Genomic DNA, 12,595 nt, shown 5'->3' on the forward strand with positions numbered 1-12,595 from the left:
TTTCCAGCCAAAACACTGGTTTGTTTTACTGAGGTTTGCTCTTTTCATGCTCACCCCCCATCAATGTGGTTATGTTAGGTTTCATTTGTTACCATTTGGATTCCATGTTGCCTGCCTCTCCTCCCATCCAACCCCCCATGCCCCACTCCATTCTTTTTTTTTTCAATATTTATTTATTTATTTATTTATTTATTTATTTGGCTGCACCGGGTCTTAGTTGTGGCACGCAGGATCTTTGTTGCGACATGTGGGATCTAGTTCCCTAACCAGGGATCGAACCCGGGCCCCCTGCATTGGGAGTACAGTGTCTTAACCGCTGGACCACCAGGGAAGTCCCCCCACTCCATTCTTTTTTTTTTTTTTTTTAATTTATTTTTGGCTGCATTGGGTCTTCATTGCTGCACGCAGGCTTTCTCTAGTTGTGGCAAGCCGGGGCTACTCTTCGTTGCAGTGCACAGGCTTCTCCTTGCGATGGCTTCTCTTGTTGCGGAGCATGGGCTCTGGGCGCGCGGGCTTTAGTAGTTGTGGCGCGTGGGCTCTAGAGCACAGGCTCAGTAGTTGTAGCGCACAGGCGTAGCTGCTCCGCGGCATGTGGGATTTTCCCGGACCAAGGCTCGAACCCGTGTCCCCTTCATTGGCAGGCGGATTCTTAACCACTGCGCCACCAGGGAAGTCCAGCCCCCCCCCCCACTCCATTCTTGATTAACTTTGTTCTATGGTTCTAAGAGCCAAAGCTATACAAAACGGTATATTCAGAGAAGCATCTCTCCCTCCTCGTACCTACTTATTCCCATTCTCCCTTCTTTACACCCCTTTCCCACCCATCCCCCTACTGGTAACCAATCTCTTTAGGTTGTGGTTTATCCTTCTTGAATTTGTTTTGAAGAAATGAGATACATAAGTATTTTCTTTCATCCACTTCTTTCTTACAATTATCTTGTTTTCTAAAATTTGTATTTATGTGGTATTATTCCATTTTATTATGGTTTTTATTTGTATTTCCCTTATTATTAATGAGGCTGAACATCTTTTCAGATGTTTATTGGCCATTTGGGTTTCTTCTAGGAAATGCCTGCTAAAGTTTTTTTTTTTTTTGCCCATTTTCTCTTGGATTTGTAAGAGTAATTTATGTATTCTGAATACTTATCCTTTTTAGTAATACTAGGTACAGATTTGGAAGGCTCGTCTTTTTATTTATAACATCTTTGATGAATAGAACTTCTTAAGTTTAGTTTATCTATCATTTGGCCTTTTCTGTTTAAGAAATCCTCTATGAGTTGCCACAGTTATTGTCCTTTATTGTCTTCTAAAGTTTTAGAGTTTTGTCTTTTACATTTAAGTTTTTAATCCACCTGAATTTTTTTTTTTTTTGCATATCAGGTAAGATCCAATATAATTTCTTGGTTCTTCAGTGCTGACTGTTGAAGAGCCCATCCTTTACCACTGATCTACATTGCAAGCTTTATCATAAATCTCCATTTTATATGCATGTGGGTGTGTTTCCAGGGTTTGCTCCATGCCAAAACCACTGTCTTTTTAATACAGCTGTATAATTCTTAGTCTCCGGTAAGGCAGATCTCTCCCACCTCTTCTACTTCAGGGCTGTCTTGACTATTCTTGGTTCTTTGCTCTGCCATATACATTTTTAAACAATTTAAAAATTTAACTATATGTTTATGATATACTTCTCATTTAAGTCTTCTTTAGTGTCATTTATAGTTTCATCATTTTCTCCATAAAGGTCTTATACACCTTTTATAAGATTTATTCGTAGATAATATTTTTTGACGTCATTGTAAAATAGTTTTTTTAAATGCATTTCCTAACTGTTTGCTGTTGGTATATAGAAATACAACTAATTTTTATAAATTGATTTTGAATCCATCAAATTAACTAAATTCTTATTAATTTAATTGATTTAGTGGTGGATTATTTTATGTTTTCTACCAAGATATATTATTAGTAAATAGTGATAGTTTTGTTTCTTTCTCTCTCTTTTTTTAAGTAATTGGTGGTTGCATTTATTTCTAAATATAGTAAGAACATAAGATATTTTTATTGAGTTGAAATAAAATGCTTGTAATGGTGCCATTAACACCTCTTGAAAGTGGCCCTCTGAAGGAAGAGACCATATCCATTTTTGTTTTACATTTATTAAGGAGAAGCTGTGAAGGGAGAAAGGAATTAAAATGGAATATTAAATTATATTCTGTTTACATTTTAATATACACTGCATAAGACCGCCAGCTTCTATGAAAAGATAAATACTGTATCATTAGACTGGTTGTGGAGAGTTTTGTTTCGCACTTTACAGTTATAGGTAAAAAAAAGTCAGGATATACAGTTATAAAATGTGAGCTAGGTAGCAGAATATCCATTTAAAAAAAGTAGGAAGGAATGCACAAAAATGTTCACAGTGGCTTATTTTGAGTTAAAGAATCATGGATGATTTTTTCTTTTTTAATATATCTCTATACTTTCCAGTTTTCCCAAGATGAGTATCTATCACTTTCATAACCAGGAAAGAAACAAAACTTAAAACTAAAAGCAAGTCTAAAACAAAATGTAAAGGTAAGGATGATACACTAAAAATGCCCCATTAGAAATAAAACAATCAAGTACCTCTGATGTGCCTCCCCCCACCCAGATATACCACTGCAGAGCCAGCTGGCAGCATAGACTATTATACCATGTTATGTCTAAGAGAATGACTGCTGAGATTCATGGAACTTTGTGTTTCCATTAAGGGCATGTATGGACTTGACCTGTCAAAGGCATACAGTTGGTCAGCATTTCATTTGTTTTGAAATGTGATCAACTCAATTATCCATAAGATACATTTTTCCTCTTTGTGAATTACTTATGGTCTTATCATATTAAGAGACTCCTAACTCTCACTGCTTATTTCCTAAGGATAAACTTAGGAAATATAAACTAATTTTCAATTGGTTCTACTCTCCCTATTTTACAAATAAGGAAACAGAAACCACCAGAGATTAAGTAGGTCCTCTTTCTGTGCCTCTGCTCACCTCCTCTACACCAGAGGACTTTGTCTCTCATCATGACACTTGTCAAAAATATCCATCTTCTCCATCATAAGCTCCATGAGATTAAGATCTTTGTTTGTCCTGCCCTCCTGTGTATCTCCAGGCTGAGCACAATACCTGACATAGTACCTGATATATAATGGATGTTCAGTAAATCTCTATCGAATGTTGAATAAATTTTATAAGCAATCTACATTCCAAAAAAATCAGACTACTTGCCAAATTAAATGTTTGATTAATTGCTTTTGGAAATATTCACAACATCATTTGACTACACGTGGGTGGAAATTGAAAACAATCTCTGAGTAAAGACTCCTAATGAAAAAAGTTTGAAAGCAAAATTACCTTTCTGTTTACCTTTTCTGGTATAATGAATTTTTCACATGGTAAAACATTTTTCCTATTTTCTTTTATACCATTTAGAGCTATTAGTATTATGGCATCTAATTGCATATAGCTGTTAATTAGTCTGGTTTTATATGAAAAGAAAAACTAGACAAACAAAACTAAGTCAACATAATTCATAAAAGTCTCTTCACTTAACTTGTTTATCTTTTTTAATTTAAAATTTTTTCCACACAGTTGGGACTGGTGGATGTGGCTGATATTGGATGTTAAATAGATATCCTTGGAGGACCATATCTAACCCCCAAATGTGACATATCTAACCCCAATCAGTCTTCTGGTTCCTTCTGCCTGGAGGGTCATGGGCTTGAGTCACAAGGCTCTCCTCTCAGAGGGCTGAGTGTCTTGGGCAGGGGAGTGTTGTGCACCCTTGTTTGGGGGCAGTGTATTTTTCCAGCTTTATTGAGCTATAATTAACATATTGTCTAAGTTTAAGGTATACAGTGTGATGTTTTCATGCATGTATGTATTGTGAAATGTTCACCACAATAAGGTTAGTTAACACACACTTCACCTCACATAATTGCCACTTTGTCTCTTCATTTTAAAGGAGGATTTGGTGTTTTAATTATCCAACAACAGCTTCATGTGCCTAGAACTATTTTAGATGTTTGTATGTAGAAATAATTTTACTATAGACAGAGATAATGATACAGTACAAGTTTCACAGTTTCTAACATTTTGAGAATATAATTATCTTGAGTAATTCAGTTCATTCTATTAATTTGGTATATAATCCAACAGTCGTTGAGGGCATCCCATACTCTAGGTTCTGTGCAACATTGTCACTATATAAAATGAGTAAAATACTACCTAAAAAAGCTCACGATCTAGCGATGTATCTTTGGACATCAGATTTTATTTTCCTTTTTTCTTATATGTGTTTTGTCGTTAAATTTGGGGTAAGGAAGATTTACACGATTATATCAATTTGGCCAAGAGCTGTGGTCCAAAGCTTCATTTTTTCCAAGTGGCCTATAGTAGCTGTTAGCAGATAAATAGAATTTAATTAGACAATTAAATTCACATATAAATATAAATTTATATTTCACATATAAATAGAATTTAATTAGACAGAGGTCTCATACATTCAAGCTTCTACTTAATGTATCAGGTCAGTCCCTGTTGTCATTTGTATGAAGTATGGGAGGTGGGGTGTGGTATTCTAAAGAAAAGGAAACCTGATATTTCCTCCTCAAATCTGTTGTGGGGAATATGGAGAAGGAAAGCTATCTGCTCTGTAAATCTCTGTATATGGTTAGTACCCAGTATATCAGTACACTGAACTTAATCTCATAGACATGTGTGTAAAAAAGATAAACTCTTTTTTCTTCTTGGCAGGTGTCCTTGTAGACTTGGGTCTGGAGGAAAATGGGACAGCCTATCAGAGAGCAGAGAAATATGTTGTTCGTCTAGACAATGAGATTCAAACCAAGTTTGAAGTTTTTATGAGAAGGGTGAAACAGAACCCGTACACACTGTTTGTGCTAGTTCATGACAACTCCCATGTGGAACTAACGAGGTGATTGCTTCAGAGTGAGCAAATACAATATTTCTTCTACAGCAGTAATGGTCATGTACTAAATAATATAAAAGGTGGTGATTTGAAAGACCATGGACCCTACCAGTTGGCATCTTCTCATGGTTTAACTTATTCCCACCCTTTCCTTGCTTTCTCAACTTTTCTTACCGCTTTAATGTTGATTTTATTTTAACTATACTGTGGGCGAATTCACAAATTCCTGTTAAAATCCGGTCTTAAGAGCACTGTGGGACTCAGCTGCTTCAGCGAAAGGGTGGCAACAAGGGGGTTGCGGTGAGTGAGCTCCCAGAAGGGCCAGGTGCTTTCCTGCCCACCCCCTCTCCTCCTCGTGGTTCTTCTCATTTTCTCCTTTTCCTTGTCCTCTCTTCCTTCCTTTCCTGCCATTTCTCCTCTTCCTTGCCTTTCTCTCTTCCCTCTTCCCTTTAGCAGCAGTGGAGATGCCACTTCAATGATCTGAGAGCAGATCCAAAACCTTCCGCAATCTACCTGTTTAAACAAGAGACCATCCTATCTCTTTACGGGCTTATTAATGAAATAACAGTTTGTGTGGTGTGACGGAGTCAGATCAAATCACAGTACTTATCTAGTAGGGGGTATCTTTGTTCCTATGGATTGAAAAAAGCAAGTAGTTGTTTTTTGTTGTTGTTTTTTTAAGGGCAAATAGTTGTCAAATATTACACATCATGGTTTGTCCTCACCAGGTCGGGGGAGGGAAATTTCAGGCATCATCAAGCATTCATAGATTTTCTTTCCTCAGGACACACTGAGGTTAGGCATCTGGAATTTTTTTGATCTGTGGTAGAAATGTCAGAATTGCAAAAACACTTGTTCAGAAGCCAGAATGTGTTTGGTACTCCATAATCTGAAGTCCAGAGCCATATGTAGGTGTAAATAAGACCTGGTATAACTTGTTAGATTTGCAAGGAAGGAAGGAAGGGAGAGAGGGAGGAAGGAGAGATAAAGAAAAGAAATTTTACCCACACCTTGTTCAGTTACTGCTCATGTTCTATGAGCAGAAATAGCTCACTGACCTTGTATACCTTATCTTTGAAAGTTTGGGGTAATAGCTCTGAGGATTACACATTGGATCTCTCTGTATTTAATTCTTATGGGCCTTGAGATTACTTTTTTGAATATATATATATATACATATATATATATATATATATATAGAGAGAGAGAGAGAGAGAGAGAGGGAGGGAGAGAGAGGGAGAGGGGTGGGGTGGGGTGGGAGAGAGGGAGAGAGAGCGGGACTGGGGGTGGGGAGTTTTGAGGCTGCATGGAAACCTGGTACGTCCACACTGAACGGAACTGAAAATGACTCAGAGATATGAAAATGTTGGTCGTGGGGAGGAGGCTGGAGGAGTCCTCCCCAAGGTCTAGCAGCTTCAAGGGAGAAAGGAGAGCGTGCTAACACAGAGGGGATTCCTTGTAGCTTTGGGGCCTCTCTGGGGGTACAGATCGTTGCACAGTTATAAGCATCATATTGTGATGGAGAGCTCCCTCATTCAGGTGGGCTTTCAAACTGAAGTGATCCACCTCAGCTACGGAGTTGGATATCCTTGGCTTGGATAACTGAGTTTACACTTTGAGGTATATCAGCGACAAACTGAAAAAGGAAAAAAAAATCCCTGAAATTTGTCTGAAAGGGGTAAGAAGGTGGGTCCTCTTTGCCCTTCCAAATCAAATGTTGGTTGCTTCTGTTCCTGCCCCCAATTAAAAGGAACCAGAAAAATAAGAGCTAAAACATGACCTCCATTTTGATATCTGATTCTGCATCTAATCAGTTAAATTAGGAGGTTTTAATGTGACTTTCAATATTTCTACAGTGTCATTTCGGGCTCTTTGTCACATGGTGAACCTGGCCATGGATTGGCTGACAGAGTCATTAACTGCAGAGAGGTTCTGGAAGCTTTCAACCTCCTGGTGCTCCAGGTCACCTCCTGCCCATACACTCTGCAGACCCAACAGTCCCGAATCAGCGCCAACAACGAGGTTCACTGGATACAGCTGGACAGCACAGTGAGTCTCTGTTCTACCCTCTGATACACAGTCATGTTCTCAGTTCCCCTGGGGAGCAGAATCTTGTAATAAAATATGGTCATGGCAAAAGAGTGCAAAAAACTAACTAACATAATGCTTTCTCTTCTAAAAGTTCCATATAATTACAATTATTATTCACTAAAAACTAGTGAATAGTGTCCTCTATAAATTTGATTCGGTTGTTCTTTTTTGGGCTATCATGCAGATACAAAATTGTCTATCCAGTATAATTTGTCCCCCTAAAATGTGATGTCAGCTGACACCATCATCAATATCCTGGATTAGCTTTGTGCCTTTAAATGATTCATTCCAATCTAAAACTTGGAAATTTTATTGTCCTCTTGTTTCAGTCTTACTGATCTAGAAGTATATCTATATGTTAATTATTCTCATGCTTCCCAGCAACTGGATTTTTCCTTTTAATCAATTCTCACAGACTTCTAGTTGAAACAGAAGATGCTGGTACTGTTACTCTAAATTACTCAGGGAACTTCCCTGGCAGTCCAGTGGTTAAGTCTCCGTGCTTCCACCGCAGGGCACACGAGTTTGATCCCTGGTCAGGGAACTAAGATCCCACATGCTGCGCAGTGTGGCCAAAAAGGAAAAAAAAAAAAAAAAAAAAGACTTTAAACAGGAATTCCCTGGTGGTCCAGTGGTTAGGACTTCACAGACAAAACAAAACAAAACAAAACACTCTAAATTACTCAGTAGTATCATTTAATGCGTTGAGAATAGCTCAGCACTGTACACATCCAGGTCCAGTCCCTAGTACTTAAAAGATATTTTCTGTGACCCATAAACTGTATGCTAAATATATTAGCAAATAAAAAAATGAGAGTTTTATTAAAAAACAATAAAGATCAGCCGTTAAGCAATAGAACCTTTGTTTAGAAATATTGAACTGTGAGATATTTTAAAATAAACATGTTTAAGTAAAAGAGGCCAGAAATGTCTTACATAAGAATAACTGTTTATTTTTCAACCCAGTGCATTTCACTCTGTTATGAAGTAGGTAAGAAGACTTGGAGCCCTTCTCTCTGAGTATTGGTGTGTCCTTTACAGTCAAGCAAGCTCAGGTCCCTGACTCACGTTGGCATCACCAGTCCCTCCCTTGTGAGAACTGTCTCGGTGTGTTGACTGTCACAAGGAGGTTGCTTTGAGCTTTCACTTTGCTGGTATCTTCTCCACCCTAGCTCTGTCCATGAATTGGGTGGGCAAGTTATGGGTGAGATAAAAGGCTGCCAGAGTTCCTTTGCCTCTGAACCAAACCCGTGTGGTGTGCCTAGGGTCTACCCCAGTAGTTGTCCTGACATGGAATGGGATAGCCAGTAGAACTGATAAAAGGAAACATTGTTTTTAATCCAACAGATAGGGCTCCAACTAAACGTTAAGTTGAATATATTGTTAGTGGGGGAAAAGGAGAACTATCCTATCCTGAACAGTTGGTTCAGTCTTTTTCTGGAAGGGATCACTCCAGTGATAGGAAGATGGGCTCATAGCTTCTGCCCTTTGTCTTCTCCTGATGTGAAATAATAGAGAAACAAGCTTAAAATAATTTTCCTTAAAAGTCATTCCTATGACTGTGTTTAATTTTTTTAAGTATAATGATGGTATTGTGGTTATATTTCTAAAAGGATTCCAATCTTAGAGATATCTAGTGAAGTATTTGTGGATTAGAGATATGATACCCAGGATCATATTCAAAATAATTGAGGGGTGGGGAGTTATTATATTCTAATTAAAGTTTTTAAAAAATCATCCCTATGACATTGAGAGGAACATGGAGAAAAGGTAAAAGCATTGAATCTAATTTACAACAACTTTACACATTTAGGGGCGAAGCTCTAGTGATTAGCTTCCTTTAGTTATCCTGAAGCCAATGTCCTAAAGAAGGCATAATAGAGAAAAGCAAAGAAAGTAGACTCAAAAAATATTAGTGAGCACTTGTGGGCTTGTGTTACATCTTTCCAAGAACACACAGAGAGCTGATGGTTTAAGGAGAAAGCAAAGTACGTATAAAAGCCACTATTATTCCAAAGTAGAACAAGACATAGATAGAGAAAACAGATTGGTGGTTTTCAGAGGCGGGGGCTGGAGGGTAGACAAAATGGGTGAAGGTGGTCAAAAGGTATAGACTTCCAGTTATAAAATAGATAACTCCTGGGGAAATAATGTACAGCAAGGTGACTATAGTTAATAATACTGTATGGTATATTTGAAAGTTGCTAAGAGAGTAGATCTTAAAATTTCTCACCATAAGAAAACAAGAATTATAACCATGTGTGGTGAGGGATGGATGTTAACTAAACTTACTGTGGTGATCATTTCACAACATATGCAGATAGCAAATCATTACGCTGTACACCTGAAACTAATATAATTTTATGTCAATTTTTTAAAAAAAAGAAAAAACTCAAGTTGTACACCTTAAATATATACAATTTGTCAAAACAAAACAAAAAATGTAACAAAATAAAAACGAAGTAGAATAAGACAATTGCAGAAAACCAAAGTGCTCTGTGGGTTGAAAGGAGGGAGAAGTCCCACCCATTTGAGAGCATCAGGGAACAGCAACATAGAGGACAGAGCCCTTGGGATGGGCCTTGGAGGAGAGGAAGGACAGAGCAGACCGGGGAGCAGCCACTCCTGGCAGCTGACAGCTCGGGCAGGACCACAGAGGAGTAAGCATCAGACATTTTTCAGAGAATACTTAGTGGGATGAAAAGAAACCTGGAAATATACATATGGAATCTTTGAGACCAGGCTGGAAAAGCTTACACTTATTACACAGGCATGAACGATATTTTAGCAAGGGCATAGTATTATTAGAAATAACATTGAGACACAGATGGAGAGAAAAAACGTATGGACACCAAGAGGGGAAAGTGGCGGCGGTGGGGGTGGGTGATGAATTGGGAGATGGGGATTGACATGTATACACTAATATGTGTAAAATGGATAACTAATAAGAAGCGGCTGTATAAAAAAATAAATTAAAAGAAAATTCAAAAAGAAAAAAAAGAAATAGCAGAATATACATATTTCTTTTATTTTTTATATTCACAATGTTAATGTACAGCTTGATGCATTTTCACAAACTGAGCACACCCATGGGACCAGCACCCAGATGAAGAACTAGAACACTAGCACCACTCTAGAAGCCAGGCGCTCTCTCACGAGAGGGAAGCACTCTTCTGCCTTGGTTTGCCCCATTTTGAACGTTATATAAATGGAATCATGCAGTAGGCACTCTCTTATATCTGGCTTCTGTGCTCAACACTGTTTGTGAGATTCTTCTATATTTTGCATGAGTCATAAAACATTCATTCTTTTTGCTGTATATAGATTATGCTGGGTGACTCACCACAATTCATTTATTCATCCTATTCACTTATTTCAAATAGTGCTGCTTTAGGCATTTTAGTAGACATATGTATGCATTTTTGTTGGCTATACATTTGGGAGTGAAATTGCTGAGTTCTGAGTTCAGCTTTAGTAGCTACTAAGAGGCTGCATTTTAAGGCAATTTATCAACTATAGAGGCCAGGTCAAAGTGATTAGAAAGAGGGAGATGTGACATCTGGCTTTTCTGATAATTCAGGTTAGAATGAACAAGAACCTAAATCAGCATAGTGGTCCTGGAAATACAAAGGATGGAAGAAATGGTAAATCTTCTAGGATTTATTTATTGGGGAAGAGGGAAGAGTCAGAGATATCTTTGAGGTGATGCCTTTAGTGGGAAAAGAGAAGTCAAGAGGAAGGTGGACCTCTGGAGGGCAGATGAGACGATGTGGGCTGAGTGAAGACTGGGACGAGTGCACAGTCGCAAATGCAATGTGGGAGTTGTGATTAAGGGCTTTACAATGAGGATTTGGAATAGTTTTCAGAAATGCTAATCACTGAAGCAGCTGGTGTAGATAAAATCATAGAAGAAAGTAATGAAGAGAATGGCTGAGAGGGCAGTGAGGCCAAGGACTGAGGGTTTGGCCTCAGGAATCCTTGGTGACCTTCCAGGGAACAGTGTCCACAGAGCAGAGCATTTGGCTGGAGGAAAAGCAGAGACGGTAGTGAAAGGACAGGGAGGGCTGCAGCTGGGGGTCACTGAGAGGGCAAGACTTTGGGAGGGGAGATATTTTTCTTAAGAGAAGGGACATTATCCCCAAAGATACAAGGATTCAATAAATTGTATCACTTATGATTTGTGATACTTGGGGACGTGTGTTTCTTTAGAGGAACATCATTCTGAGTTTGATAACTCGTATTTTAAAAGATAGTCCCATTAACTTCTACTTACAAAACTTACAAGACTGCACTTACAGTTTAATGCAAACACAACAGAAAGGGGGAACTATTCACTTCTTATTTTCAGTAGCTCTAGTTCTTAAAACCATACTGGCTCCAGTTGATGATAAGCCATCTATTTAACAAGCTGCCCTCTCATTTTGCTAAGAGAAAGAGAAGTAAAAATGAAAACAGTGGCTTCCCTGGTGGCGCAGTGGTTGAGAGTCCGCCTGCCAATGCAGGGGACACGGGTTCGTGCCCCGGTCCGGGAAGATCCCACATGCCGCGGAGCGGCTGGTCCCGTGAGCCATGGCCGCTGAGCCTGCACGTCCGGAGCCTGTGCTCCGCAACGGGAGAGGCTACAACAGTGAGAGGCCCGAAAAAAAAAAAAAAAAATGAAAACAGGTGGAGGCTTCCTGTTCAGCAGGTTATAATGCTGTCAGGAAAAGGAGCAGGCTTGGAGTCGGATTTTACATCTTCCGAAAGAAACATGATTGTGGATGAGAAGGAATGTGAAAACCACATGCACGTAAGATAAAGCTTTTCCCCTTACTCTGTGCCAAGTCGAGATAAAGAGGGAGACTCAGGTGACTGACTTCTTTCATCCTGAAATGACTTATTTGACACAGCTGTTCAGAATGCAGCCAAGAATCCAGAAAGAAACAAGCAAACAAGTAAACTATAGATGTCGCTCCATCTTTGCTGTAAGGCTCTGATATTTATAATAACATACTCTAGTCCTCCCATGAAGCGTATTTACTCTCAAATAAGACCCTGTTCCAATAAGCAGGATAAGCTGGTGTGGGGGGGTGCTCAAAAAATTAAAAGCCGCCAATTATAGTATTTTATTTTTATCTTATGGACCTTATAAATGACACAATTGCTCATCTCTTTGGATGGGTTACTTAAAAGCTCAGAACCAAATTCACATTCCACTTCTAACAAAACGGCAGAAACTTCTGGGATGCATTTTTGAGAGTACTAACTTCATCCCTGGCCCAGTCTCCTTGCTCTTACGCTTGCTTTTTCTTCCTCTAATTGCCTAATTTCATCTTATATATTTTAAGCTGCTGTGTAACCTTTATGAGTTGGAGAGTGTTTGAAGAAAAATGTCAGTACATAATAAATAACAAATAAAAGTGAGAATAAAATGCACAGGCAACACGACAGCAAGAAGAAATGACTATGAAAAAATAGTGTACAACAGAGGAAGGAAAACTATTAAAAAAAAAAAAACACCAGATACATGAACTCAAAAAGTTTATTGATTATTCTG

At 38.5% G+C, this 12,595-nt stretch overlaps 1 protein-coding gene across 1 annotated transcript in view; it reads left to right on the forward strand.

Annotated features, from left to right (window-relative positions):
- The window catches only part of GREB1L (GREB1 like retinoic acid receptor coactivator), a 272,602-nt gene that overhangs the window by 227,971 nt on the left and 32,036 nt on the right, over window positions 1-12,595 (forward strand). The window contains exons 17-18 of the mRNA XM_082640432.1: window positions 4,794-4,974; window positions 6,825-7,017. Of these exons, the coding sequence (XP_082496558.1) occupies window positions 4,794-4,974; window positions 6,825-7,017 (374 nt within the window). The remainder of the gene's footprint in view (window positions 1-4,793; window positions 4,975-6,824; window positions 7,018-12,595) is intronic.

The sequence above is a fragment of the Mesoplodon mirus genome (genome assembly GCF_964341445.2).
Source record: "Mesoplodon mirus genome assembly, chromosome: 13".
NCBI lineage: Eukaryota > Metazoa > Chordata > Mammalia > Artiodactyla > Ziphiidae > Mesoplodon > Mesoplodon mirus.